Source organism: Oncorhynchus gorbuscha, linkage group LG20, assembly GCF_021184085.1.
Source record: "Oncorhynchus gorbuscha isolate QuinsamMale2020 ecotype Even-year linkage group LG20, OgorEven_v1.0, whole genome shotgun sequence".
NCBI classification, from domain to species: domain Eukaryota; kingdom Metazoa; phylum Chordata; class Actinopteri; order Salmoniformes; family Salmonidae; genus Oncorhynchus; species Oncorhynchus gorbuscha.
The window spans coordinates 28,606,118-28,633,100 of NC_060192.1; the positions used below are offsets into that span (position 1 = coordinate 28,606,118).

Consider the following 26,983-nt stretch of genomic DNA (forward strand, 5'->3'; position numbering starts at 1 on the left):
AGTACTTTTGGGTGTCAAGGAAAATGTAAGGAGTAAACGGTACATTATTTTCTTTAGGAATGTAGTAAAGTAAAAGTTGTAAAAAATATAAATAATAAAGTACAGATATCCCCAAAAAATGACTGAAGTAGTACTTTATTAAAGTATTTTTTTACTTAAGTACTTTTCACCATTGGGCAAAATAGTTGGGGTTAGGGGAAGGGTTAGCTAACATGCTAAGTAGTTGCAATGTAGAAAGTAGTTGATAAAATGCTAAAGTTGTCTGGTGAGATTCAAACTCCCAACCTTTGGGTTGCTAGATGTTCCTGTTATACGCCCACCTTGACCAACCACCCTACTTTAGTTTTTGCCTTAAGTGACAATCTGTCTCATGCAACCATACCAAACGTAACATATCATACACATTTGAGTGTCCCGGATTTACATTTACTATATTACGTCTAGTCTATGAGACCAGGCTGCACATCGGGGTATGGCTATTCACACTTTTTCTGTCTGTGTATTACATATACTTGGGGGCCAATCACAACACTGCTTGATGTTTGAGATGCGCCATGCAGTCTGACTAATCTATTTTCAACTCTTGCAACCGCAACTACGGACCGACGACGCAAGGCGACACAAGTGCAATTGATAATTATTCAAAACGAATTCAAGTGGACTGGCCTCTGTGTCGCTTGACAGCTTCTAGAAACTTTGGAGGGACATTTTTCTAACACAAGACCACGGAACGCTTGAACGGGTTTTTGAGTATTCTTGACCACTGCAGGCTAATCAAAATATACATGTAATTTATTGTACTGCCACCCTCTCTTAAAAAAACACGTGACAACTGCAATCACTGCATTCCTGCGAGTCCAGGTTTAGGAATTGTCACACATTTGCAAGTATCGGCTACCTTGTTTCAGTCGATCCTGGGACAAACGCGGTGTGGCTGGATGTTGCAGGCGGTGGGTCAGTGAGCGCGAGGACCAAGTACCTCTACGAATTCCCCAACTCCCGACCTATCTTACCTGATGCCGTGCATGATGATTGTCCTTGGAATACTTTTGAATGTCCTCAGTCATGGTAAGCGAAATTCGACACACTCAGCCACAAATAGTTTTTTTTCTCCATCTTGTACTTGTGTATTCTGAATTGATAAAAAATTACCCAGCGCATTTTGCACTTCAATGCGCACCTCGTTGAGAAAATCCAGTCTCTCCTAAACTGTTACGCTGTAAAAGTCATTAATTAACACAATTTCTGGTTGTCTGTGACTTTCGAATATAGGGGTTCTACCGACGGACAGTCGGTCAGGGCACTTATTTTTTCTAAGGGATCTCCAGAGATCATAATTGCGGTGCTTCTATTTCCAAATATAGCAGGTCAATGGTTCAGAAAGCACTCATTGGATGAGACCAAAAGTTAAATAGGCTACAATGGTTTTACTTGACTTTTTAACAATGCAGGCCTGGCTAGAGTATTGACCATCCTTTATAGTAAGACGATATGAATCATTTACAGTAGTCTTAGCTAAACCAATATCAATTTAATTTAAGCCCATATATATATATATATATATATATATATATCTCAATAAGCTTTATCATTTGTACTCTTTTTAGGAGCAATATGGATAAGTGTTACATGTTTGTTTTTTTAAAGGTAATTGTAAGTCACTTAAGAATTGCATAAAGGGTTGTCCTTAGTTTCACGTTCATGATGCCTATACAAAATTGCATTCACTATTGTGCTCATTTTAATTTAGCATATTCCATGTCTAGAAAACTCATGTATGTGTCCCCTCTTTCTATTGGTGACATGAGCTATGTATTTAATTGCTGGTCCTATAAAACGTCATCTTTCATACCAAGACTGTACCTGAAACGGAAGCACTTAAATCAAGGCATGCGAGAGAGCGAGATGGCTGATCTATGGTTATAGATATAGTTATGACCATAGCTCGATGACATCATTTTGAAGGTTTATCCTGCCCTTATCCTTAAACAACCACACAGGAACAAGTGTTCTGCCTCATCCTTGAACTGTTTTACCCTGCTTTTCTGTCTTGTTTTCATGGCGTTGTTTTACTGATCTAGATAGATACCAGATAGATATCAACATTATACACCTACCTTAGTTAATTGTGATTTATTGGAAAAACCACTGGCTTGCTCTTCCAAGACAAATTCTCACAAAGGTGTGAGCCAGAAGGCTGATATAATTAAGCAATAAGGCCCGAGGGGATGTGGTATATGGCAAATATGTTATGTATGAAGCAACGCGGAGTGCTAGGACACTGCCCTTAGCCGTGGTATATTGGCCATATATCACAAACCCAGAGGTGCCTTATTGCTATATTATAACCTTGTTACCAACATGTTTTGTCATACCCATGGTATATGGTCTGATATACCACGACTTTCAGCCAATCAGCATTCAGGGCTCGAACCACCCAGTTTATAAAACAATTTAACTGCATTCTGCCATGAGGCCTGCTCTTATTGTATTGTGACTTAAAGAGAAAGGGGATACCTAGTCAGTTGCACAACCTAATGCATTCAACCGAAATGTGTCTTCCGCATTTAACTCAACCCCTCTGAATCAGAGAGGGGGAGCAGGGGTGCAGTTGTTGGGGTTAACTGCCTTGCCTTCCACCTTGTGGATTTGAACCAGCAACCTTTTGGTTACTGGCCCAATGCGCTTAACCACTACTACCTGCCACCCCAAAACAAACTTACTTGGTAGCACTGCTATCAGGCGCTTGCCAGACTGATCGTTTAGATTGTGGCTATAAATACAGCCCGGTGAAGAATGCATTATAATGACCCAATAAATCATCATAAATCACATCCCTACAACATTCACATATTTCAGAGTATTCAAATTGCTGTGTTTGTTCAGGATGTTTCTCTTGGAATGATTACAATTAGTCTTGAACAATAAACCATGTTGTCATTGTCATTATTCTTTGATCTGGAAATCAGTCACTACCCTACTCTGAGATCAATATAATAAAGTTAGAAGTATGCTTGAATCAAACTTAGAATCCCTCCAAACGGGAAGGCACGTCACCGTGATTCGACTAAACTCAGCCCCCACATACATCCCAGGCTGTGCATTCCCATTGGCCATGGCCACCATCCCACTTCTGACGCCAATATAGAAAACAGCGGGAGTGGGGTGCAAACCCGGGTCACTGGTGTAAAATGCAAACACCATACGCAAGTTCGCACCAATACGGTTAACCGAGTTGTAATGTGGGGCCTCTGGAGTGGAGCAGTGGTCTAAGGCTCTGCATCACAGTGAAGCTGTGCCACGAGAGATCCTGGTTTGAGTCCATGGGGCGGCGCACAATTGGACCAGCATCGTCCGGGTTAGGGGAGGTTTTGGCCGGCAGGGATGTCCTTGTCCCATCGCGCACTAGCAACTCCTGTGGCGGGCCGGGTGCAGTGCACGCTGACATGGTCGCCAGGTGCACGGTGTTTCCTCTGACACATTGGTGCGGCTGGCTTCCGAGTTAAGTGGGCATTGTGTCAAGAAGCAGTGCGGCTTGGTTGGGTTGTGTTTCGGATGACGCACGGCTCTCAACCTTCGCCTCTCCTGAGTCCGTACGGGAGTTGCTGTGATGAGACAAGATTGTAACTACCAATTGGATACCATGAAAAAGGGTAAAAAGAACAATAATTAAAATAAAGAATAACCTCACAACACTACCACCTTTGTTTACAAAGTCCTGCTCCACAAACTTCCGACTTCCCTAACATCACTGTTAAGATTTGAAATGACAAGTTACCAAACGCGTTCACAGGGTTGGTTAACTTTGGACACACCTTCCTCTCCAGACACCAAAGGAATCTTCCTTGCACCTTATGTTTGGAATGATCGACAATACACTTAGGGGATATTTTTACTGAAATATGTGTCAGTTTTTTATGATCATGTTTGCTTTTCTTGTGTTGTGTATAATAATGTTGATTTTATTGTGTATATGAATGTGTAGTTTTAATGAGTATATTGTATTTTGATGTGCATTGTGGTGCTGTATATGGCTTATCTGGAAAAGAGACCTTGGTCTCAGCATCAACTCCCTGTCAAAATGAAAGGTTAAATAAAAGTACAGTCAGTACAGTCAGAATAACACCACAACAACATTACCACCTCAGTACAGTCAGAATAACACCACAACAACACTACCACCTCAGTACACTGTCAGAATAACACCACAACAACACTACTACCTCAGTACACCGTCAGAATAACACCACAACAACACTACCACCTCAGTACAGTCAGTATAACACCACAACAACACTACCACCTCAGTACACAGTCAGTATAACACCACAACAACACTACCACCTCAGTACACAGTCAGAATAACACCACAGCAACACTACTACCTCAGTACACCGTCAGAATAACACCACAACAACACTACCACCTCAGTACAGTCAGTATAACACCACAACAACACTACCACCTCAGTACAGTCAGAATAACACCACAGCAACACTACCACCTCAGTACACCGTCAGAATAACACCACAACAACACTACCACCTCAGTACACCGTCAGAATAACACCACAACAACACTACCACCTCAGTACAGTCAGTATAACACCACAACAACAATACCACCTCAGTACACAGTCAGTATAACACCACAACAACACTACCACCTCAGTACACAGTCAGAATAACACTACAGCAACACTACCACCTCAGTACAGTCAGAATAACACCACAGCAACACTACCACCTCAGTACACAGTCAGAATAACACCACAGCAACACTACCACCTCAGTACAGTCAGAATAACACCACAACAACACTACCACCTCAGTACACTGTCAGAATAACACCCCAACAACACTACCACCTCAGTACATCGTCAGAATAACACCACAACAACACTACTACCTCAGTACACCGTCAGAATAACACCACAACAACACTACCACCTCAGTACACAGTCAGAATAACACCACAACAACACTACCACCTCAGTACACAGAATAATACGACAGCAACACTACCACCTCAGTACACAGTCAGAATAACACCACAGCAACACTACCACCTCAGTACACCGTCAGAATAACACCACAGCAACACTACCACCTCAGTACACAGAATAACACCACAGCAACACTACCACCTCAGTACACCGTCAGAATAACACCACAACAACACTACGACCTCAGTACACCATCATAGCAACACTACCACCTCAGTACACAGAATAACACCACAACAACATACTGTAAGTGTGTCTTGTCTATCTCTTAAAGTCAAACCTGTTACAGAAAAGTAGACTAACATAAGCAGCAGCAGTGTGTGTCCATCGTATCCGATGAGGACTTCCTTTGTATCTATTTGTCGTTGTTTAACAGTAATCTGACTGCATTCATACAGGCAGGCCAATTCTGATCGTTTTTTTCCACTAATTGGTCTTTTGACCAATCACATCAGATCTTTAAAGATTAGATATTTTCCTGAGCTGATCTGATGGATCAAAAGACCAATTTGTTTAAAAAAACATCTGAATTGGGCTGCCGGTCTAAACGCAGCCGTAGTGACACAAAATCCCATCCGTAAACCCCTTTGTCTATCGCAGACAGGACATCTTGGTTTGGTGGGGCGCGTACACACACACACACACACTGTGATACGATTACTTCACTGCACGCTACCAGGAGCCATGTACAATATGCACTAATCTCTGGAGATTGATACACAGAATGATGTCACCTTTAAAGAGTGCCATCAAAGACTTCTTGGACACCACTGAGTCACAAACTGGGTGGCAGCTGGCAGTATGTTGACATGATGTGTAAACCAATAAACTCAGATGTTTGAAAATGAGTTAACCAGTAGAGAGAAAAAGACATACAGTCAGTCAGGCATTCAGTCGATAGAGGGAACGTTTGCGTGTGTATTTTGTTGATAACCTTGATTTAGAACTCCAGGAGCAGATGGCACAGAGCTCTATCCATGGTTGGGAGGGTAGCCCAGAGTGGCTGTGTGTGTGTGTGTACCTTGTGTGTGTGTCTTGCATTTGTATGTGTTTGTGCGTCAGGTGTTTTCTGAGAGATGTTTTGCCATCTTTGCGTGTATGTATTTGTGCACATCACACACTTCTCACAGATTAGGCCTAGGTGAGTATTTGTGCGCTCTTGTGAGTGTGTGCCAGTATTTGGCTATGTATGACCCCCCCCCCCCCACAAGATGCACCCTACATTCCCTGCCCTATCAAGGGCTGCTGTAATGTCTTGGCCAGTCTTATTAAAACAACAAGTCTTGTATGTATAACACTTACAAGAGCACAAAACCAACTTCCACAAATCCCAGTAGATGTATTTTCATGTTTCTTTTCATCTGACTAATCAATGCATATTTCCTCCCCCTTTTTTAAAGACCGGTAGGAACACAAAGTAAAGGAGTAATTATCTTTTTACCCTTCCTCTTATCTCTGTCCCTCTTATCTTCATCCTTCCCGTCTTTCTTTGTCGGTATGAATAAGCAAATAGGCCATCTTGGCTTTGCCTGTAAAATAAAATGAATGATCGGTGATTTCAGGATGCAGTTTTCTTTTTCATTCAATCATTTTTCAACGTCCTTATGGTTCAGGTCAAAATGACAAAACAAATGGTCTACCTTTGAGTATATGTCTACAGGTTTAATGACTTTACTTTGCTTTTATTTTTGAAAGAAAATAACTCAACTCACCCTAGGTATTTGAAGGCTTGCTATAGGAGGAAGGACTGCTTGTTCTGCTCATTATTGTATATCTATGTCTTTCCCCACGACAAAGAGTTGTTATTGAAACCTCATACTGGGCCGACCTTGTAGCCCTGTGATATGTCAACCCCGGGAGTGGGAACCTCTGAAGTGGACCCTCCCAACATGTTTGTCATCATCACCACTTTACAGAGTTCACTAAAGTTGGGCGAATTTCTTTCATTTTGTTTCTCTTTCACCGTATGTTTGTAGCAGTTATTATTATTAACAAGGCTGATGTGCACTGAGCATATTAGATCCTGAAACTCCTCCAGTGTCTCCATGTTTCCAAAATGGTTACCAAAATGCCTCCTAAGGAATTGTTGTAGACAAGAGAAGCTAGATGGTGGAATCCACGGGTTGCAGAACTACTCCCCTTTTCAATTGTTATTTAATTTATTTCACCTTTATTTAACCAGGTAGGCTAGTTGAGAACAAGTTCTCATTTGCAACTGCGACCTGGCCAAGATAAAGCATAGCAGTTCGACACATACAACAACACAGAGTTACACATGGGAATGAACAAAACATACAGTCAATAATACAGTAGAAAAAAAGAAAAACAAAGTATATATACAGGGAGTGCAAATTAGGTCAAATAAGGGAGTAAAGCATGCCTATTTAAGATGGTGAGGAAGGCACTTTTAAAGAATAACCAGGCATCCTCTACTGTCGGGATGAGGTCAATGTCATTCCAGAATACCCCGGCCAGGTCGCTTAGAAAGGCCTGCTCGCAGAAGTTTTTTAGGGAGCGTTTGACATTGATGAGGGGTGGTCGTTTGCTCGCAGACCCATTACGGATGCAGGCAATGAGGCAGTGATCGCTGAGAGGTGTATTTGGAGGGTGAGTTAGTTAGGATGATATCTATGAGGGTGCCAGTGTTTACGGATTTGTGGTAATATCTGGTAGGTTCATTGATAAATTGTGTGAGATTGAGGGCATCAAGCTTAGATTGCAGGATGGCTGGGGTGTTAAGCATGTCCCAGTTTAGGTCACCTAGCAGCACAAGCTCAGAAGATAGATGGGGGGCAATCAAATCACGTATGGTGTCGAGGGCACAGCTGGGAGCAGAGGGTGGTCTATAGCAAGCGGCAACGGTGAGAGACTTGTTCTGGAAAGGTTAATTTTTAGAAGTAGAAGCTCAAATTGTTTGGGTACAGACCTGGAAAGTAAGACAGAACTCTGCAGGTTATCTTTGCAGTAAATTGCAACACCGCCCCCTTTGGCAGTTCTATCTAGTCGGAAAATGTTATAGTTAGGAATGGAAATGTCAAGGTTTTTGGTGGTCTTCCTAAGCCAGGATTCAGACACTGCTAGGACATCCGGATTGGTGGAGTGTGCTAGGGCAGTGAATAGAACAAACTTAGGGAGGAGGCTTCTAATGTTAATATGCATGAAACCAAGGCTTTTACGGTTGCAGAAGTCAACAAATGAGAGAACCTGGGGGATGGGAGTGGAGGTAGACACTGCAGGACCTGGATTAACCTCTACATCACCAGAGGAACAGAGGAGGAGTAGGATCCCTCTGTGACTAGTCAGTGTAGTTTTTTTTGTGTTTAACTTACTGTGTATGGGTAAGAATGGATGAATAAATAAATGTGTGTGAACTTCAAATGATGTGGAACAGTGTATGTGTTGATATGTGGTTTGTGGCTGCTCTTATGACATTAACCTCAAGCGGGTCACTGAGCTAGAAAGCCATCAGCTTTGCCTCACAAATTCTGTAACTCGCCCCACTGAGAAATCAATAGAGCGCATTAAGCCTTACATATCACAGGTATTCATCTCTCCTCCTCACTCTTAAGATGTTCAGTCCTTTCCTCTTACGCCTTACCTTTCCCCCATCACACCCCTCCCTCCCTCCACCCATTTTGTCGTCAGTGAAACTGCCCAATGTAGCGTGGCGACTGTTCATCATTGTGTCAATAAAGAACGCTCAAGTCATTATCATAATTATCACTTCTCTGGCTGACAAGATTTACCCGAGCTGGTCTGTACCTGATATGGGTTGTAATGATGTGTTTGTGTATTAAGATAGGCACCATCAGAGGTGCCTATCTTGGGCCTGGTCAGCCTTAGGGAGCGTACATGCTGGAGTGGAGAGTAATGAACAAACCACTGTCCATAATGGAGATTACTGGCAGGCTGTTTAATTGCACAACCTAAGCCGGGGGCCATGCCTGCTTTTCTGTGATTCTACTTTATTATGAGGTGTGTGTGTGTGTGTGTGTGTGTGTGTGTGTGTGTGTGTGTGTGTGTGTGTGTGTGTGTGTGTGTGTGTGTGTGTGTGTGTGTGTGTGTGTGTGTGTGTGTGTGTGTGTGTGTGTGTGTGCCACATCTCCTAATACTCCTCATCCACCACATTTTTCACGGGGACATGAACATGGCAGTAGCTAAAAGGCAACAATAACAATGTCTTCTCCAAATTGACGAGTTAAACTCTATGGGAATTAATGTCCTTCACGTTTCAATTTATTCAATAACTTCTCTCTGTAACCAGAAGACTTTGAAAAGGGCAGCGCTCTCATCTGTATGAACATGCTGGCTGCCCCACAGGACTCCATATTCCCCAACCTATCAACTGAGCTCAGAATGCATGTGATGTATTCCATTGAGTGTGCTTCATTAGGATGTATATGGCATTTTAGATGTTCAGAAAAATGCACATTTTGCAGTTAGTTTAATATTAATGTATTTAAGTGCTTGGTGTCCTTAATATGATCCGTTACACTTACATTCTGGATCTCATTACCATATAATGTTACATGGCTCGTGGTCCTGTATCTTGGTGGGAGATCCAGAGTTTAAGCGCTTGCCTTGCCAGTCTCGTCTGCAAGGGTCCCCTGCCTGCAATGACGGACCGTATCCCTCTGGTTTTGATGTGTCTCCTGCCCGATTGAGATGTGGACCTCATGGGGCGTCTGTGATTGTAACCACACGCCACTGGAATCTGATTTCAGCTGTACTGTGCACTCCCAGCCAGCATGGGCTTAATTGAAGCGTGTGACCATTTAATCAGAATGCCCCTTAGTGTGTGTGTGTGTGGGTGTGTGTGTGTAGGAGCGTGTGTGTGTGGGCCCATAGCTATATACATGGTTCGTTTGTTTGCAGGTATGTGTGGGTGTGAGCAAGAGAGAGAAAGAGTCTGAATAACATGTTGAATGAGGATATAGCTGCAAATCCGGATCCCATTTCTAGTCGGACCTTTAAAACAATCTGGGAAAAAGCTGTATTTGCCAAGTAAGTAAGTAACATTTTTCAATACTACCATGAATGAGCTGAATTGAAGTTCCCCTTAACTGAACAGTTGTGAATTAAACAACGTTGCTATCCACTCTTTTACTTAACCTCTTCAGTCTGTGACTCTGCCTGACCTTTATCCTGACAACTGATGGGGCTGTCAGTTCTTCACAGAACATAATCAATACTCTAAAGTGTTTTGTACACTGTCACTCGACTCCATCTATAACTGGTCAGGACCACCGGTGACCAACTATAATCATGTTCCCCATCCTCCACCTCTTCCAGGCAGCGTGCTGTCAGGCTCCATAGACTGTCAGGAGGCTGAGCGAGGCTGTGTACAGGATCAGGACTGTACGGCAGTGTACAGGGTGCTGGAGTACTGTGCTGCTGAGGAGGCCGTGTCGCCCCTGGGCCCAGACGCCCGGGGTGAGTGTCTGGAGGCCCAGAGCGCCCTGCAGCAGTACCGCCCCCTCCAGGCCTGCAAGTGCCAGCGTGGCTCCCGCCGGGAGGAGCTGTGCCTCAGGGTCTACTGGACCGTCAGATTCGCTGGTGAGTTTCACTGTGTGTGTTTTTTGTATTTTTATGTGTTTCATTGTATCTCTGTGTATGTGAGATGTTTTTCTCTTGAATGTCTTTGTGTTGTTGCTGCAGTGTATAATGAGTACGAGGTGTCTCCGTATGAAGATCTGGAGGTGGAGTTTGTGAGGCACATAGAGATGTCACGCATGGCCTCCATCATGGCAGGTACTGCTTCACACCCGTCACGACACAGCTCGCTCTTATTGGAACATCTGCCTCCTCTCTGAAGAATGACTAGGACAGTCTGGGATGTCCAGAATCATGCATTTCATGATTTTGTCTTCCTTTCTCTCTTATTCATTGCCCCCTTTTTCCAAACCCCCACCTTCCTCCATTCTCCTCTCTGTTTTCTTCCTCTCCTCACCCTACCACTCCTCCCTCCACCCAGCCTCCTCTTTTCCTCTGGATGGGCAGAACCAGTGTCTGAAAGCAGCCCAGGACTGTGGTCTGTATGAGAAGTGTGGTTCTCTGAGGTCGGAGTATGTTGTAGCCTGCACCAAGCGGGCTCCGGGCTCCGACGGCAGCTGTAACAGACAGAAGTGCCACCGGGCACTGCGGCGCTTCCTGGAGCGGGTACCAGAGGAGTACAGCTTCGCCCTGCTATTCTGTCCCTGCTCTGATGCCCTCTGTGGGGAGCGCCGGCGGAAGACCATCGTACCGTCGTGTTCCTATGAGGAGAGAGACAGCAAACCCAACTGCCTCAGCCTGCAGGGCTACTGTGCCAGGGATGAGCTGTGTAGGTGAGCTGAGCTGGTTGGGGAAACATGGTTTCTGGGAGGTGTGTGACATCAGGCTAAACTTTTCCACTCCACATTAAGTCCTTAATCGAGGCACATTAACAGTTATAATCACAATGCGAATAGGTTATAGAGTGTGAGGTTAGACAGAGGCGGAGAGGACTGGATGTATCTATTTCATCAACCATTTGAATGTTTGCAGTCCTCTCAGCGCAAGAGGTTCAGACAAATAGTTACAGTACAAACAGTTCCAAGGTTTGAGTTCCCTACAGGGAAGAGGTTGTTCACTAATCTTCATCATTGATAACATCCAGAATAATAATCACCAATGATACGTCGATAAGGCTCTGCGATGACTCAGGCTGCAGTGTTTTTATTCCACTGGCTACTCAGTGGTGTTTTGTATGGTTGAGTATGCCTGTGGAGCAGGTGAGAGGTGTTAATGTGACCTTGATGGGAATTATGAATACACAACTGGGTTTGACTAGCAGACTCTTAAGTCCAAGTGTGCTTATCAAGTCAAATCAAATTAAATTTGTCTCATGCTCCGAATACAACAGGTGTAGCCCTTACAGTCAAATGCTTACTTACAAGCCCTTAACCAACAATTAAGTTAAGAAAAATACCTACAAAATAAGAAATAAAAGTAACAAATAATTAAAAGCAAGTCTATATTCAGAAAATATGATACATATATAGTACAGTGGGGAGAACAAGTATTTGAAACACTGCTGATTTTGCAGGTTTTCCTACTTACAAAGCACGTCTGCAATTTGTATCATAGGTACATTTCAACTGTGAGAGACGGAATCTAAAACAAAAATCCAGAAAATCACATTGTATGATTTTTAAGTAATTAATTTGCATTTTATTGCATGACACAAGTATTTGATACATCAGAAAAGCAGAACTTAATATTTGGTACAGAAACCTTTGTTTGCAATTACAGAGATCATACGTTTCCTGTAGTTCTTGACCAGGTTTGCACACACTGCAGCAGGGATTTTGGCCCACTCCTCCATATAGACCTTCTCCAGATCCTTCAGGTTTCGGGGCTGTCACTGGGCAATACGGATTTTCAGCTCCCTTCAAAGATTTTCTATTGGGTTCAGGTCTGGAGATTAGCTAGGCCACTCCAGGACCTTGAGATGCTTCTTACGGAGCCACTCCTTAGTTGCCCTGGCTGTGTGTTTCAGGTCGTTGTCATGCTGGAAGACCCAGCCACGACCCATCTTCAATGCTCTTACTGAGGGAAGGAGGTTGTTGGCCAAGATCTTGCGATACATGGCCCCATCCATCCTCCTCTCAATACGGTGCAGTCGTCCTGTCCCCTTTGCAGAAAAGCATCCCCAAAGAATGATGTTTCCACCTCCATGCTTCACGGTTGGGATGGTGTCCTTGGGGTTGTACTCGTCCTTCTTCTTCTTGTCCAAAAACGGCGAGTGGAGTTTAGACCAAAAAGCTCTTTTTGTCTCATCAGACCACATGACCTTCTCCCATTCCCCCTCTGGATCATCCAGATGGTCATTGGAAAACTTCAGATGGGCCTGGACATGCGCTGGCTTGAGCAGGGGGACATTGCGTGCGCTGCAGGATTTTAATCCATGACGGCGTAGTGTGATAGTAATGTTTTTTTTTGAGACTGTGGTCCCAGCTCTCTTCAGGTCATTGACCAGGTCCTGCCGTGTAGTTCTGGGCTGATCTCTCACCTTCCTCATGATCATTGATGCCCCACGAGGTGAGATCTTGCATGGAGCCCCAGACCGAGGGTGATTGACCGTCATCTTGAACTTCTTCCATTTTCGAATAATTGCGCCAACAGTTGTTGCCTTCTCACCAAGCTGCTTGCCTATTGTCCTGTAGCCCATCCCAGCCTTGTGCAGGTCTACAATTTTATCCCTGATGACCTTACACAGCTCTCTAGTCTTGGCCATTGTGGAGAGGTTGGAGTCTGTTTGATTGAGTGTGTGGACAGGTGTATTTTATACAGGTAACGATTTCAAACAGGTACAGTTAATACAGGTAATGAGTGGAGAACAGGAGGGCTTCTTAAAGAAAAACTAACAGGTCTGTGAGAGCCGGAATTCTTACTGGTTGGTAGGTGATCAAATACTTACGTCATGCAATAAAATGCAACTTAATGACTTAAAAATCATACAATGTGATTTTCTGGATTTTTGTTTTAGATTCTGTCTCTCACAGTTGAAGTGTACCTATGATAAAAATTACAGACCTCTACATGCTTTGTAAGTCGGAAAACCTACAAAATCGGCAATGTATCAAATACTTGTTCTCCCCACTGAATATATATATACATACATACATACATACATACATGAAAAATCAATTATTCAGAATAATATTGCAGCACCTCGAGTCTCATGTTTCAGGTCAATGTTTTGAAAAATGTGTATTAAGAAACATTGCGGGTGCTCACATGATTCCAAGCTTGAACGTTCTCCTCCTCTATGTTTTCCTGTGCTTCAGATTCTGCCTTTCGCTAGGTACTGCATCCAAAAAACATAATTGTAAAGACGCCCTCAGAAAATTACTGCCAAGTTGCCAACCCAGTATTGGCACCTGTGTACATATGTTTTTCTCTTTTTGTGTGTTTGTGTATGGGTGTGTGTTTGTGTGAATGTGTGTGTTGGTGTGTGTGTGTCTATCAGATCTCGTCTGGCTGATTTCCAGCACAACTGCCAGCCCTCGTCACATTCTCCCTCTGGCTGCATGAGAGAAAGTGGAGCCGTCTGCCTTAAGGCCTACGCCGGGCTCATAGGTGAGCTGGAGAGAGAAAGGGATTGAGAGGGAGGCAGAAAGGAGATGGAGGGAGAGGATGTAAGAGGGATTAACAACACAAGGAAGGAACAATGTTAGAGAAGAAGTGCTGAGTTGGCTTCAAGGGCCTTTTAATCAGGTCATTGTTGTTAGCTTTCGCTAACCTTAAGGTGTAGGTAGGCACTCATTTCATTGCCAATTGGCTTGTTTGGCTTTTCATCGTACGCTCCAAGTTTGTATGGAAGTCAGGTCTGCTGACACATCTCTGTGAACCCAACCTGCTCCTGTGTGTGTCTTTGTCAACCAGGCACCATCATGACCCCCAACTATGCCAACAATCTCAGTATGGACGTGTCCCAGTGGTGCACCTGTGAGGGAAGTGGGAACCAATGGCAGGACTGTCTGCGCATCATGAACATGTTCCACAGAAACGTCTGTCTGCGTGAGTCATACTCCCTTCCTCACCCACCCACAATGACACCCCCTACAGGCTGCTGCTGCTGCAGCAAGAGCACTGGTCCTGTGAGCCTACTTGAAATCAGCAGATTACACAAATACATTAGCAGGTGGTCTGTAGCCCAGTAGCCCTAGAGAGCTGCTTACTTTTTCTGTATGGTATACTGTAGCACAGCGCTTAATTACAAATGTTGATGAACACCGTTGTTAAATGAAAACGTTTTATTCACATATGATTTTACACATTGAGCATGCAACTGAGGTAAATAACGAAATAACGTAATTATTTCCAAGCTTTATTAAAGAGCGACTGCCCCTAAAAAACAAGTTCTCGTATTGAAAAACGGCCTGTGGCATCGATATGAGCCAGAAGTATTTTTTCTAGTGTCAAAATGTACTACAAGTAGTAATTGGGTTCAATTTGGTCATAAAGTCAGTCTCGTCCAAAACTGAGATGTATAAGATGATAGAAAGGAATGGTACGTCCTCAGAATGAAGGGTACCGTAGCAGAATGAAGGGTACCGTAGCAGAATGAAGGGTACCGTAACAGAATGAAGGGTACCGTAGCTGAATGAAGGGTACCGTAACAGAATGAAGGGTACCGTAGCTGAATGAAGGGTACTGTAACAGAATGAAGGGTACCGTAACAGAATGAAGGGTACCGTAACAGAATGAAGGGTACCGTAGCAGAATGAAGGGTACCGTAGCTGAATGAAGGGTACCGTAACAGAATGAAGGGTACCGTAACAGAATGAAGGGTACTGTAACAGAATGAAGGGTACTGTAACAGAATGAAGGGTACCGTAACAGAATGAAAGGTACCGTAACAGAATGAAGGGTACCGTAACAGAATGAAGTGTACCGTAACAGAATGAAGGGTACCACCGTAACAGAATGAAGGGTACCACCGTAACAGAATGAAGGGTACCGTAACAGAATGAAGGGTACCGTAACAGAATGAAGGGTACCGTAACAGAATGAAGGGTACCGTAACAGAATGAAGGGTACCGTAACAGAATGAAGGGTACCGTAACAGAATGAAGGGTACTGTAACAGAATGAACGGTACCGTAACAGAATGAAGGGTACCGTAACAGAATGAAAGGTACCGTAACAGAATGAAGGGTACCGTAACAGAATGAAGGGTACCACCGTAACAGAATGAAGGGTACCACCGTAACAGAATGAAGGGTACCACCGTAACAGAATGAAGGGTACCACCGTAACAGAATGAAGGGTACCACCGTAACAGAATGAAGGGTACCGTAACAGAATGAAGGGTACCGTAACAGAATGAAGTGTACCGTAACAGAATGAAGGGTACCACCGTAACAGAATGAAGGGTACCACCGTAACAGAATGAAGGGTACCGTAACAGAATGAAGGGTACCGTAACAGAATGAAGGGTACCGTAACAGAATGAAGGGTACCGTAACAGAATGAAGGGTACCGTAACAGAATGAAGGGTACCGTAACAGAATGAAGGGTACCGTAACAGAATGAAGGGTACCGTAACAGAATGAAAGGTACCGTAACAGAATGAAGGGTACCGTAACAGAATGAAGTGTACCGTAACAGAATGAAGGGTACCACCGTAACAGAATGAAGGGTACCACCGTAACAGAATGAAGGGTACCGTAACAGAATGAAGGGTACCGTAACAGAATGAAGGGTACCACCGTAACAGAATGAAGGGTACCACCGTAACAGAATGAAGGGTACCGTAACAGAATGAAGGGTACCGTAACAGAATGAAGGGTACCGTAACAGAATGAAGGGTACCGTAACAGAATGATGGGTACCGTAACAGAATGATGGGTACCGTAACAGAATGATGGGTACCGTAACAGAATGAAGGGTACTGTAACAGAATGATGGGTACCGTAACAGAATGAAGGGTACCGTAACAGATTGAAGCGTACCGTGACAGTTTTCCTTTGGTTGGGTTTATTTCAAACCTGCCCACAGATGGCAGCATCCAAATAATAATCAATTCAGAGTACAGCTGTACACGACTGGATCATAATGCCCATGGTCAATTTGGTTTGACATAAGATATCCTTATGGGGCTCGTTAGGGACCATAACTAAATTACACAATGTACATGGGACAATACTTTCAAATGTCAATAGCTCCAAATGTCTATGAAAACCTCAAACCAACTGTATATTCTAGAAATTCATATACAAATATTTAAAGGATTTAATGAGACAGCCAAAAGATGTGCAATATGAAAACATTGTCTCATTTACATTGACGGTGTCTGACTAGCCCCAGAGATAGACTATCCAATGTTAAACCAACTTTGCCACGATCACACACCAGCCAGCTGAAGCTAATTGGCGAAGGAAGTTGGCTATCACTAGCTATCCTAGGCGACTTCAAGACGCAATACCTGTTTAGACTGTTTCAAGTTATCTAGAAGGGTGAATGACTAACTGTGTGCTGTTTAGGCAGAGTGAATGTACAAATGCTTGCCACACCCACGAGTGAACACACCCATTAACCCCCCCCCCACCTTTAAGGGTTCAATGCCCAGTTGATTAATGAATTCATGACTACTATGAATAATCCTGAGGACATTTACATCATCAGCAGTGGGTAAAATAGAGGTGATGATGCTGCTAATGGATTGTGATGATGATGGATGATGACAATTTTTCTTTCTTTTTTTAACCTTTATTTAACTAGGCAAGTCAGTTAAAAACAAATTCTTATTTTCAATGACGGCCTAGGAACAGTAGGTTAACTGCCTGTTCATGGGGCAGAACAATTTGTATCTTGTCAGCTCGGGGATTTGAACTTGAACCTTCCATTTACTAGTACAAAGCTCTAACCACTAGGCTACCCTGCTGCCCCAGGGTGGCCTGGTGGTGATGATGATATGGTGATGATGATATGGTGATGGTGATGGTGATGATGATATGGTGATGATGATATGGTGATGGTGATATGGTGATGATGATATGGTGATGATGATATGATGATGATATGGTGATGGTGATGATGATATGGTGATGATGATATGATGATGATGATGATGATATGATGATGATGATGATATGGTGATGGTGATGATGATGGTGATGATGATATGGTGATGATGATGATGATATGGAGATGATGGTGATGATATGGTGATGGTGATGATATGGTGATGGTGATATGATGATGGTGATATGGTGATGGTGATGATGATATGGTGATGATGATGGTGATATGGTGATTGTGATGATGATGGTGATATGGTGATGATGATTATGATATGGTGATGGTGATATGGTGATGGATGATGATAATGATGATGTCTGTTGTATTCTCAGGTAATGCTATCAGTTATTTAGGTGGCGCTTCCCCTCGCCCTGTGGAGAGCACCACCCTGCCCCCTCGTCACCACGCATCAGCCACTCCCTCTCCACACATCTTTCAGGACAAGGACAAGACCAATGTCAACGTCAACATTTTATCAGAACGCAACAGTGTAAGTACTCTTCATTGCCTTACCAAACCCAGTCTGCATAAAGGCTGTACACTAACTTAAAAACAATGGTGGACAAAAAGCTTGTTCCGTGGGTTTTTCTAAAGTTTCTTCTCACTGGGTCAGGGATGCTCTGTGAACTACATGATGACCCATGGTGTGACATGAGCGCCAAACGGAGCTGCTTGAGTGTCAAAGCTCACTTACAGACCTGACCTGAGATACACTCCCAACACATCTGTCTCAACACAAGGTTCACAGTCAACACATTACTGACGCATTGAACAGAGACCCAGGATTTCCTCCTTACCTTTTTTCTCACTATCTCTCTGTCCCTAGCTTCCTCTCACTCCCTCTCTCACAGTGTGAGGATTAGGCAGAGGTGTTTGCAGGAGGGAGCATCAATCCTCTTGAGTTGTTGATATTCATTTATTCACACCCATCTGTCTCCTATCTTCCTTTCTCTTGCCATCCTAATCCTCCTCACTCCCTTTCTCCTCTCCTTTACACAGTTCCAATCCCTCCCTCTCTTCTCAACTGCTAACCTCTAAGTCTCTATTCCCACAACAGGATATGAAGGAGCATCTGAGGAGCGGGATGGCAAAAGAGAATTCTACTTTTCAATTCACATTACATCCTTGCCTTACCTTACACAACATTCTTGGTATGCAGCTCAAATTGACTGTAAATATCACAGTAGCCACTAGCCAGTAAGCACAAACTATTCATTAATGACAGAAACTTATCTTGTAAAACATATTACACTCTTGAATAATTGCAACCAAACCATATTACTCTTCAATAATGCACCAATTCAAAGCATGTATGTGCAGACAATTAAAGGGTTTATTTTTGTTGTCTGTAGGCTACGCTCTTTACATTTTAACTTCAAGACAAAAGCACAGAGTTACTATGACAGCCTTCATCAAGTACGGTTAGCCTATCAAAAATGAATGATTGATTGATTATGATTGATCACATAAATAGAAAAGTACAGTAGGCCTACCTTACAACAAACCAGGCTTCATTTAGATTAATATGGGGCTCTCGAGTGGTGCAGTGGTCTAAGGCACTGCATCTCATTGCTAAAGGTGTCACTACAGACCCTGGTTTGATTCCAGGCAGTATCACAACCGGCCGTGATTGGGAGTCCCATAGGGCGGCGCACAATTGGCCCAGCGACATCCGGGTTACGGTTTGGCCGGGGTAGGCCGTCATTGTAAAAAATAATTTGTTCTTAACTGACTGAAAACATGGGTATACGTGAATTCACCACGACAAGCTCTTTTATATGGAAGCCCATACCCGCCACCAAAAATATAAATTAAATAAAATACCTCATGATTTGCCAACTTGCACAATTAGTCTGTGATTCAGTCTGATCAACTGTAGCCTACTGATAACAACTACAGCTGCAGGCAGCTGAGAGAAGCCAAGGCACTCTGATCCTGTCTGGGCCTGGCCAGGGGAAACTCAATGTGATGTTTTTATAGCCTAAGCTACAGTTGAAGTCCGAAGTTTACACACACCTTAGCCTCAAGGTGTTCAAACTCAGTTTTTCACAATTCCTGACATTTAATCCTTGTAAAAAATCCATGTCTTAGGTCAGTTAGGATCACCACTTTATTTTAAGAATGTGAAATGTCAGAATAATAGTAAAGTGTTTTATTTCAGCTTTTATTTCTTTCATGACTTTCCCAGTGGGTCAGAAGTTTGCATACACTCAATTAGTATTTGTTAGCATTGTCTTTAAATTGTTTAACTTGGGTCAAACGTTTCGGGTAGCCTTCCACAAGCTTCCCACAATATGTTGGGTGAATTTTGGCCCATTCCTCCCGACAGAGGAATAACTGAGTCAGGTTGGTAGGCCTCCTTGCTCGCACACGCTTTTTAGGTTCTGCCCACAAATCTTCTATAGGATTGAGGTCAGGCCTTTGTAATTGGCACTCCAATACCTTTAATTTGTTGTCCTTAACCTCACAGTGTCCGATATCAAAAACGCTCTACTGCGAAAGCACACCATGCGATTATGTTAGGTCAGCACCTAGTCACAGAAAACCATACAGCCGTTTTCCAGCCAAGGAGAGGGCTCACAAAAGTCAGAAATAGCATTAAAATTAATCACTTACCTTTGATGATCTTCATCTGGTAGCACTCCCTGGTCTCCATGTTCGACAATAAATGTTCGATAATGTCCCTCTTTATGACCAAAAACCTCCTTTTTGTTTGTGCGTTTTGTCCAGTAATCTGAATGCTCAGACGAAAAGTTTTTAAAAAGTACAATAAAAGTTAGTAGAAACATGCCAAGCGATGTTTCAAATCAATCCTCCGGTTGTTTTTGTCATAAATAATAAATAATATTTCAACTAGACAAAAGCTTTGTCAATAGAAAAAGATAAACAACAAAGGCACATTCCCGATCAGGCGCATGGCTGATGTCTGGAAATTGGAAAATGGAAAAACAGCCTTTCAAAATAATAGTACTTTCGGTGCCACGCCCTGGCCATAGAGAGGTTTTTATTCTCTATTTTGGTTAGGCCAGGGTATGACTAGGTTGGGCATTCTAGGTTCTTTATTTCTATGTTGGTGTGGTTCCCAATCAGAGGCAGCTGTCTATTGTTGTCTCTAATTGGGGATCATATATAAGTTGTCCTGTTTCATTTGGGTTTAGTGTCTGCACCTGACAGGACTGTTTCGGTTTTCCTTCTTTGTTATTTTGTTTGAGTGTTTTGAGTATTACATTGATGATGAACACTTACCACGCTGCGTTTTGGTCCACTCCTTTATACGATGATTGTTACATCCTAGTTGGATTGTCCTCTGGTTTTCGCCTGCCATATCAGTTCTGTTATACTCACAGACATTATTTTAACAGTTTTGGAAACTGTAGAGTGTTTTCTATCCAACTCTACTAATAAATCTACTAATCTACTTATATGCATATCCTATCGTCTGGGCCTGAGTAGCAGGCAGTTTAATTTGGGCATGCTTTTCATCCAAAATTTCAAATGCTACCCCCTACCCTAGTGAAGTTGAGCCATTTTGCCACAACTTTGGAAGTATGCTTGGGGTCTTTGTCCATTTGGAAGACCCATTTGCGACAAAGCTTTAACTTCCTGACTGATGTCTTGAGATGTTGCTTCAATATATCCACGTAATTTTCCCCTCATGATGCCATCTATTTTGTGAAGTGCAGCAGTCCCTTCTGCAACAAAGCTCCCCCACAACATGATGCTGCCACCCCCGTGCTTCACGGTTGGGATGGTGTTCTTCGACTTGCAAGCCTCCCCCTTTTTCCTCCAAACATAACAATGGTCATTATGGTCAGGTTATGTCGATATAGAACTCGTTTTACTGTGGGTATAGTTACTTTTGTACCTGATTCCTCCAGCATCTTCACAAGGTCCTTTGCTGTTGTTCTGAGATTGATTTGCACTTTTCACACTAAAGTACGTTCATCTCTAGGAGACCTCCAATTGACACAAATGGAATTTCTGGAATTATCCAAGCTGTTTAAAGGCACAGTCAACTTAGTGTATGTAAACTTGTAAAACAATTGTTGGAAAAATGACTTGTGTCATGCACAAAGTAGATGTCCTAACCGACTTGCCAAAACTATAGTTTGTTAACAAGAAATTTGTGGAGTGGTTGAAAAACAAGTTTTAATGACTCCAACCTAAGTGTATGTAAACTTCTGACTTCAACTGTATGTATTTATAGCCTAAAATAGGCCCAGTTATTTGTATTCTGAGAAAATGTGAATTTGATCAAATGTGGTTTATATTCACACTTTGGGGGGCTAGGCGACCCAGGCCTTTTTAATCCAAAGTTATTGACTGGAATGAATCAATCGTAAGCTATAAAAAACAAAGAGAGTCGCACACTCCATATATATATAAACTCCCAGTAATTTATTGGGTAAATCATCAACGTTTCGGCATCACTGTGCCTTCTTCAGGGTGATGTCATGAGTGCTTGTGCAACCAATGAGGGGTATGTCATAATTATTAGATTGATTAATTCAATCAACACAATAGTGATGACATACTGTATGAGTGTCTTTTTAATTACCCATCAAAGACTTAACGATGCAACCCTGCATACAGCCAGCTCAGCCCTGTTCATTTTTTGTTTGTTTTTGTCCGATCGCAATTGTTGTCTTTTTGTCTGTATAAAGGGTTTTAATGTTTTCGTCCTCCCTTGGACGAGGGGTTTTTCCAGGAGTTTATTAAAAACCATATAACCTGATTAGAAAAGTAATCTGGTCCCATCATAGCTCGTATCACAGCCCATATAAAATTGTTTGTTTTTTTACAGCTGATTTATTACTATGACCTATGCTGCAACCTTTATTTTAAACTAACTGCCCAGTGTTTCCAGATTTCCGTGAATTAAAAAGCAGCTTTTCTGTGTTGGAATGTTGCGGACGTATACCGGTCGTTAAAAATATTAACGCGAGTAGACTAGTGATTGGCCAGCTCATCCTCTAGAGCGCTGATTGGCCAACTCATCCTCCTCAGGGAGATGACATGTTCTATGAGGAAATAGCAAACATTTTTTAAATGGTAAGTTTGAGATGCATGTTTGAGTTGTTTTTTTTTATGTGGTTTTTCTCCAATTTATGCTTTGGCCACAAATACGAGTACAGGATGAGCATCATTTGGATATAAATGAACAGAATATGAACTATTAAAAGTGAGATTTTCACTGGGCAGTTACTTTAATAACAAATGATTTATTATATTACATCCCCTCTGTCTTTCAGGTGGAGGACCACGACGAAGAGGAGGTAGAGGAGGAAAGCCAGGAATTCAATGTTATCCCACTGTATTCTGAGAAGGAGAAGTCTAGTGTGGGCTCCGGGACCCGAGGAGGCCGTAGAGGAGCGGCAAGCCAGACAGCACCCATGCTGCCCCTGCTGCTGCTGCCTGCTGCTATGCTGGGCTGGTGGTGTCCGGTATAACCAGCCCCCCTACTACCCCTCTTACGATCAGCTACAGTATCACATTCACTGGGTCACCTCCACCATGGCACTGAGACTGATGAGGAGACTTAAGGCTGAGGGAAGAACAACCACAATGAGGAAATGGACATTCACACCTTTCTATTATGGCACTCTGTCTTACATGCATTTCATGCTTTCTGTTTTCATTTGTTACTTTCCATCATTATTTTTCTGCAATCTCTATCTCTCCTGCTCCGACTGCTCATGGTCTTTAGTAGTCCTAGCTGCCCATCTCTTAGCTCTTCTCTCTCACATCAGTACACATGGAGTTGAACAAGCTGTGCAGATAAATAAATAAATGGATGAATTAATAAGGTCTGTCTGGAGGAATCGATGTGGCTGTCTGTCCAGTGCCTGCCTCAAGATTGGGCATCCAGCTCCACTCTCCCTCTTCATGAGGAACCCACATCGCCCAAGGCCAGTAACAACACCTATCTCAAAGAAAACATGACCAATGATTGGTGGAACCATGATAGTTAATTCCTTTTGATATATGTTGATATATCTTCATATCTTCTCTCTCCTTTGTTATCTTCCCTTATTTCATCATGCTATGTTCCCTTGGATAGCAGGGTTGTTGGGTAAGCCACTTTGTCTATGTCGTCTTTGCCATAAGCCAATAACTAAAGAAAAGATAGATTGAGGGATGATGTTGTTTTCTCTATGTTGCTCCCTTTGTTTGCTTCCTTCTTCATCACTTCAGACTAGATGCCACTGGTCCATAGTTTCCCATCTCTAGTTCATACACCACTTATTCTCCGCTTAGTTGAGGTCTGAAAATTCCACCACAGGCACAATGAGACAAAATTCTAGTAATGACAATGGTCGAGGAAAGCGGAATAAGCAATAAAACATGAAATCAGATACCTCAGCGGGCAGGTGCTGAGGCCGTCTGGGTTTGGGCTCAGGGGAGAGAGGAACCAATTTACTGCTGTCTGAGGTTCACAAATGCTTTCTGTCCCTAGGTGTTGTTATAGTTTTGGAGAGACAATATCACACTTAGCCATGCTTTTCCTGACTGTGTTTGATCAGGGAGAAAGTGGGGAGATGGGGTACTATAGAGCCTCTGGCAACTCTGACCATTGAGCATCACATTGAGCCTTTCTCTCTCTCTCTCTCTCTCTGCCTGATAAATCTTTTGCTGATGTCAATTATTTTTTTTCTTGCATCACTAATTTTCTTGTGAACATGGAGAATTAGCTCCCACCTGAGTGGAAGTAGGTAAAATACTGTTGGTAAAGGGGGACCTACTTTACTGTGGAATTGTGAACGTGACGTTTATTTATCGACATCTTTCCCTTCTTGAGGGAGATGTTAGATAAGACTCATGTTCTCAGAGATAATACATGATGCTTAAAAGAGATAAATATTTACTGGGCATATCAGTGCTACAGATGTCTCTGCCAGCAGCATACCACCCTGCATCCCACTGCTGGCATGCCTCTGAAGCTAAGCACGGTTGGTCCTGGATGGGAGACAAGATACTGCTGGAAGAGGTGTTGAAGTACCAGTAGGGGGTGCTCTTCCCTCTAAGGAGACCCCATGGCTGTGAAGGGGACACTGCCCTGCATATGGTGCTGTCTTTTGGATGGGACTTTAAAACGTCCTGACTCTCTGTGGTCAATAAAGATCCCATGGCACTTATTGTAAGAGGAGGGGTGTGACCCTGGTCTCCTGGCTAAATTCCCAATGTCATGCCATCAAATCAAATTGTATTTGTCACATGTGCCGAATATAACCTTACAGTGAAATGCTTACTTACAAGCCCATAACCAGCAATGCAGTTTTAATAAAAATAGGTGTTAAGTAAAAATGAGATGAGTAAAAAATAAGAAATACAAGTAACAAATAAGTTAAAGTGTTAAAGTGACTATGTATAGATAATAAACAGAGAGTAGCAGCAGCGTAAAAGAGGGGTCTGGGTAGCCATTTCATTAGCTGTTCAGGAGTCTTATGGATTGGGGGTAGAAGCTGTTGAGAAGCCTTTTGGACCTAGACTTGACACTCCGGTACTGCTTGCCGTGTGGTAGCAGAGAGAACCGTCTATGACTAGGGCGGCTGGAATTTTTGACCATTTTTAGGGCCTTTCTCTGACACTGCCTGGTATACATGTAGAGGTCCTGGATGGCAGGAAGCTTGGCCACAGTGATGTACTGGGCCGTAAGCCCTACCCTCTTTGGTGCCTTGCAGACAGAGGCCAAGCAGTTGCCATACCAGGCAGTGATGCAACCAGTCAGGATGCTCTCGATGGTGCAGCTGTAGAACCTTTTGAGGATCTGAGGACCCATGCCAAATCTTTTCAGTCTCCTGAGGGGGATTAGGTTTTGTAGTGCCCTCTTCACGACTGTCTTGGTGTGCGTGGACCATCATAGTTTGTTAGTGATGTGGACACCAAGGAACTTGAAGCTCTCAACCTGCTTCACTACAGCCCCGTCAATGAGAATGGGGGTGTGCTCGTTCCTCCTTTTCCTGTAGTCCACAATCCTCTCCTTTGTCTTGATCACGTTGAGGGAGAGGTTGTTGTCCTGGCACCACACAGCCAGGTCTCTGACCTCCTCCCTATAGGCTCATCGTTATCTGTCATCAGGCCTACCACTGTTGTGTCATTAGCAAACTTAATGATGGTGTTGGAGTTGTGCCTGGCCGTGCAGTCATGAGTGAACAGGAAGTACAGGAGGCGACTGAGCACGCACCCCTGAGGGGCCCCCGTGTTGAGGATCAGCGTGGCGGACGTGTTGTTACCTACCCTTACCACCAGGGGGCGGGCCGTCAGGAAGTCCAGGAACCAGTTGCAGAGGGAGATGTTTATTCCCAGGATCCTAAGATTAGTGATGAGCTTTGAGGGCACTATGGTGTTGAACGCTGATCTGTAGTCAATGAATAGCATTCTAAATAATAAATAATAATAATCTCACATAGGTGTTCCTTTTGTCCAGGTGGGAAAGGGCAGTATGGAGTGCAATAGAGATTGCATCATCTTTTGGGGCGGTATGCAAATTGGAGTGGGTCTAGGGTCACTGGGAAAATGCTTTTGTGAGCCATGACCACCCTTTCAAAGCACTTCATGGCTACAGACGTGGGTGCTACAGGTCTGTAGTCATTTAGGCAGGTTACCTTCGTGTTCTTTGGCACAAGGACACAAGGTGGTCTGCTTGAAACATGTTGGTATTACAGACTCAGACAGGGACAGGTGGAAAATGTAATTGAAGACACTTGCCAGTTGGTCAGCGCAAGCTCGGGAGTACATGTCCTGTTAATCCATCTGGCCCTGCGCCCTTGTGAATGTTGACCTGTTTAAAGGTCTTACTCACATCGGCTACGGAGAGCCACATTACCTGGTAAAATAAGGGTCAATAAATAAATAATTGCATCATCTGCCATCAGTGTCTAAGGATGGATGGGACCAGGGTGAGGGGAGTAGCTGTGACTTCATTCTGAGTGTTAATTAAGCAGGCAAGATGGCATAAGTGGAGCTCAACACCCTCTCCAATCTGGACAGTGACGTTCATGATGACTGTTGTTGTTTTTTAATAGGCAGCCATTTCTCACTGCTTGGCAATGGATCATTATGCTAGTGATCGTCAAAGTGAGTGACAGCACCAGAGAGGATATGAGAGCGGCAAGCCTTGATTTACACACTGAAACATCCTAAGTAAATATGAGCATAAGCCATACAAGCAAACAGCAAGAGTTATCGAGCGTGCCAACACTGAATTTGTAATGTTTGTACAGCTGTACACATATTTCCCTCCCCGGCCCAAATGCTTTTAATAATATCCAAAGATGTCTGATTTTGCGTTCTATTATCAAACCCAATGCAGAGTTGATATAGTTTTTTCGTACTAAAATAAATCCACGGATAAAGGGAGAGATAGGGAGGGAACGAGAAAGTGAGAGTGGGGGATTTGGGAGAATGACCGACATAGATGCAGAGAGAC

General features: G+C 43.2%; 1 protein-coding gene across 1 annotated transcript; it reads left to right on the forward strand.

Moving 5' to 3' along the window:
* Positions 1-527: 527 nt before the first annotated feature.
* LOC124007215 (GDNF family receptor alpha-4-like) lies at positions 528-25,023 on the forward strand. The gene is made up of 8 exons (XM_046317614.1): positions 528-1,068; positions 10,298-10,561; positions 10,664-10,756; positions 10,980-11,331; positions 13,998-14,107; positions 14,414-14,548; positions 17,886-18,043; positions 22,806-25,023. The coding sequence occupies exons 1-8, from the start codon at positions 1,017-1,019 to the stop codon at positions 23,001-23,003; spliced, it is 1,362 nt and encodes a 453-aa protein (XP_046173570.1). The 5' UTR covers positions 528-1,016; the 3' UTR covers positions 23,004-25,023.
* Positions 25,024-26,983: the final 1,960 nt, after the last annotated feature.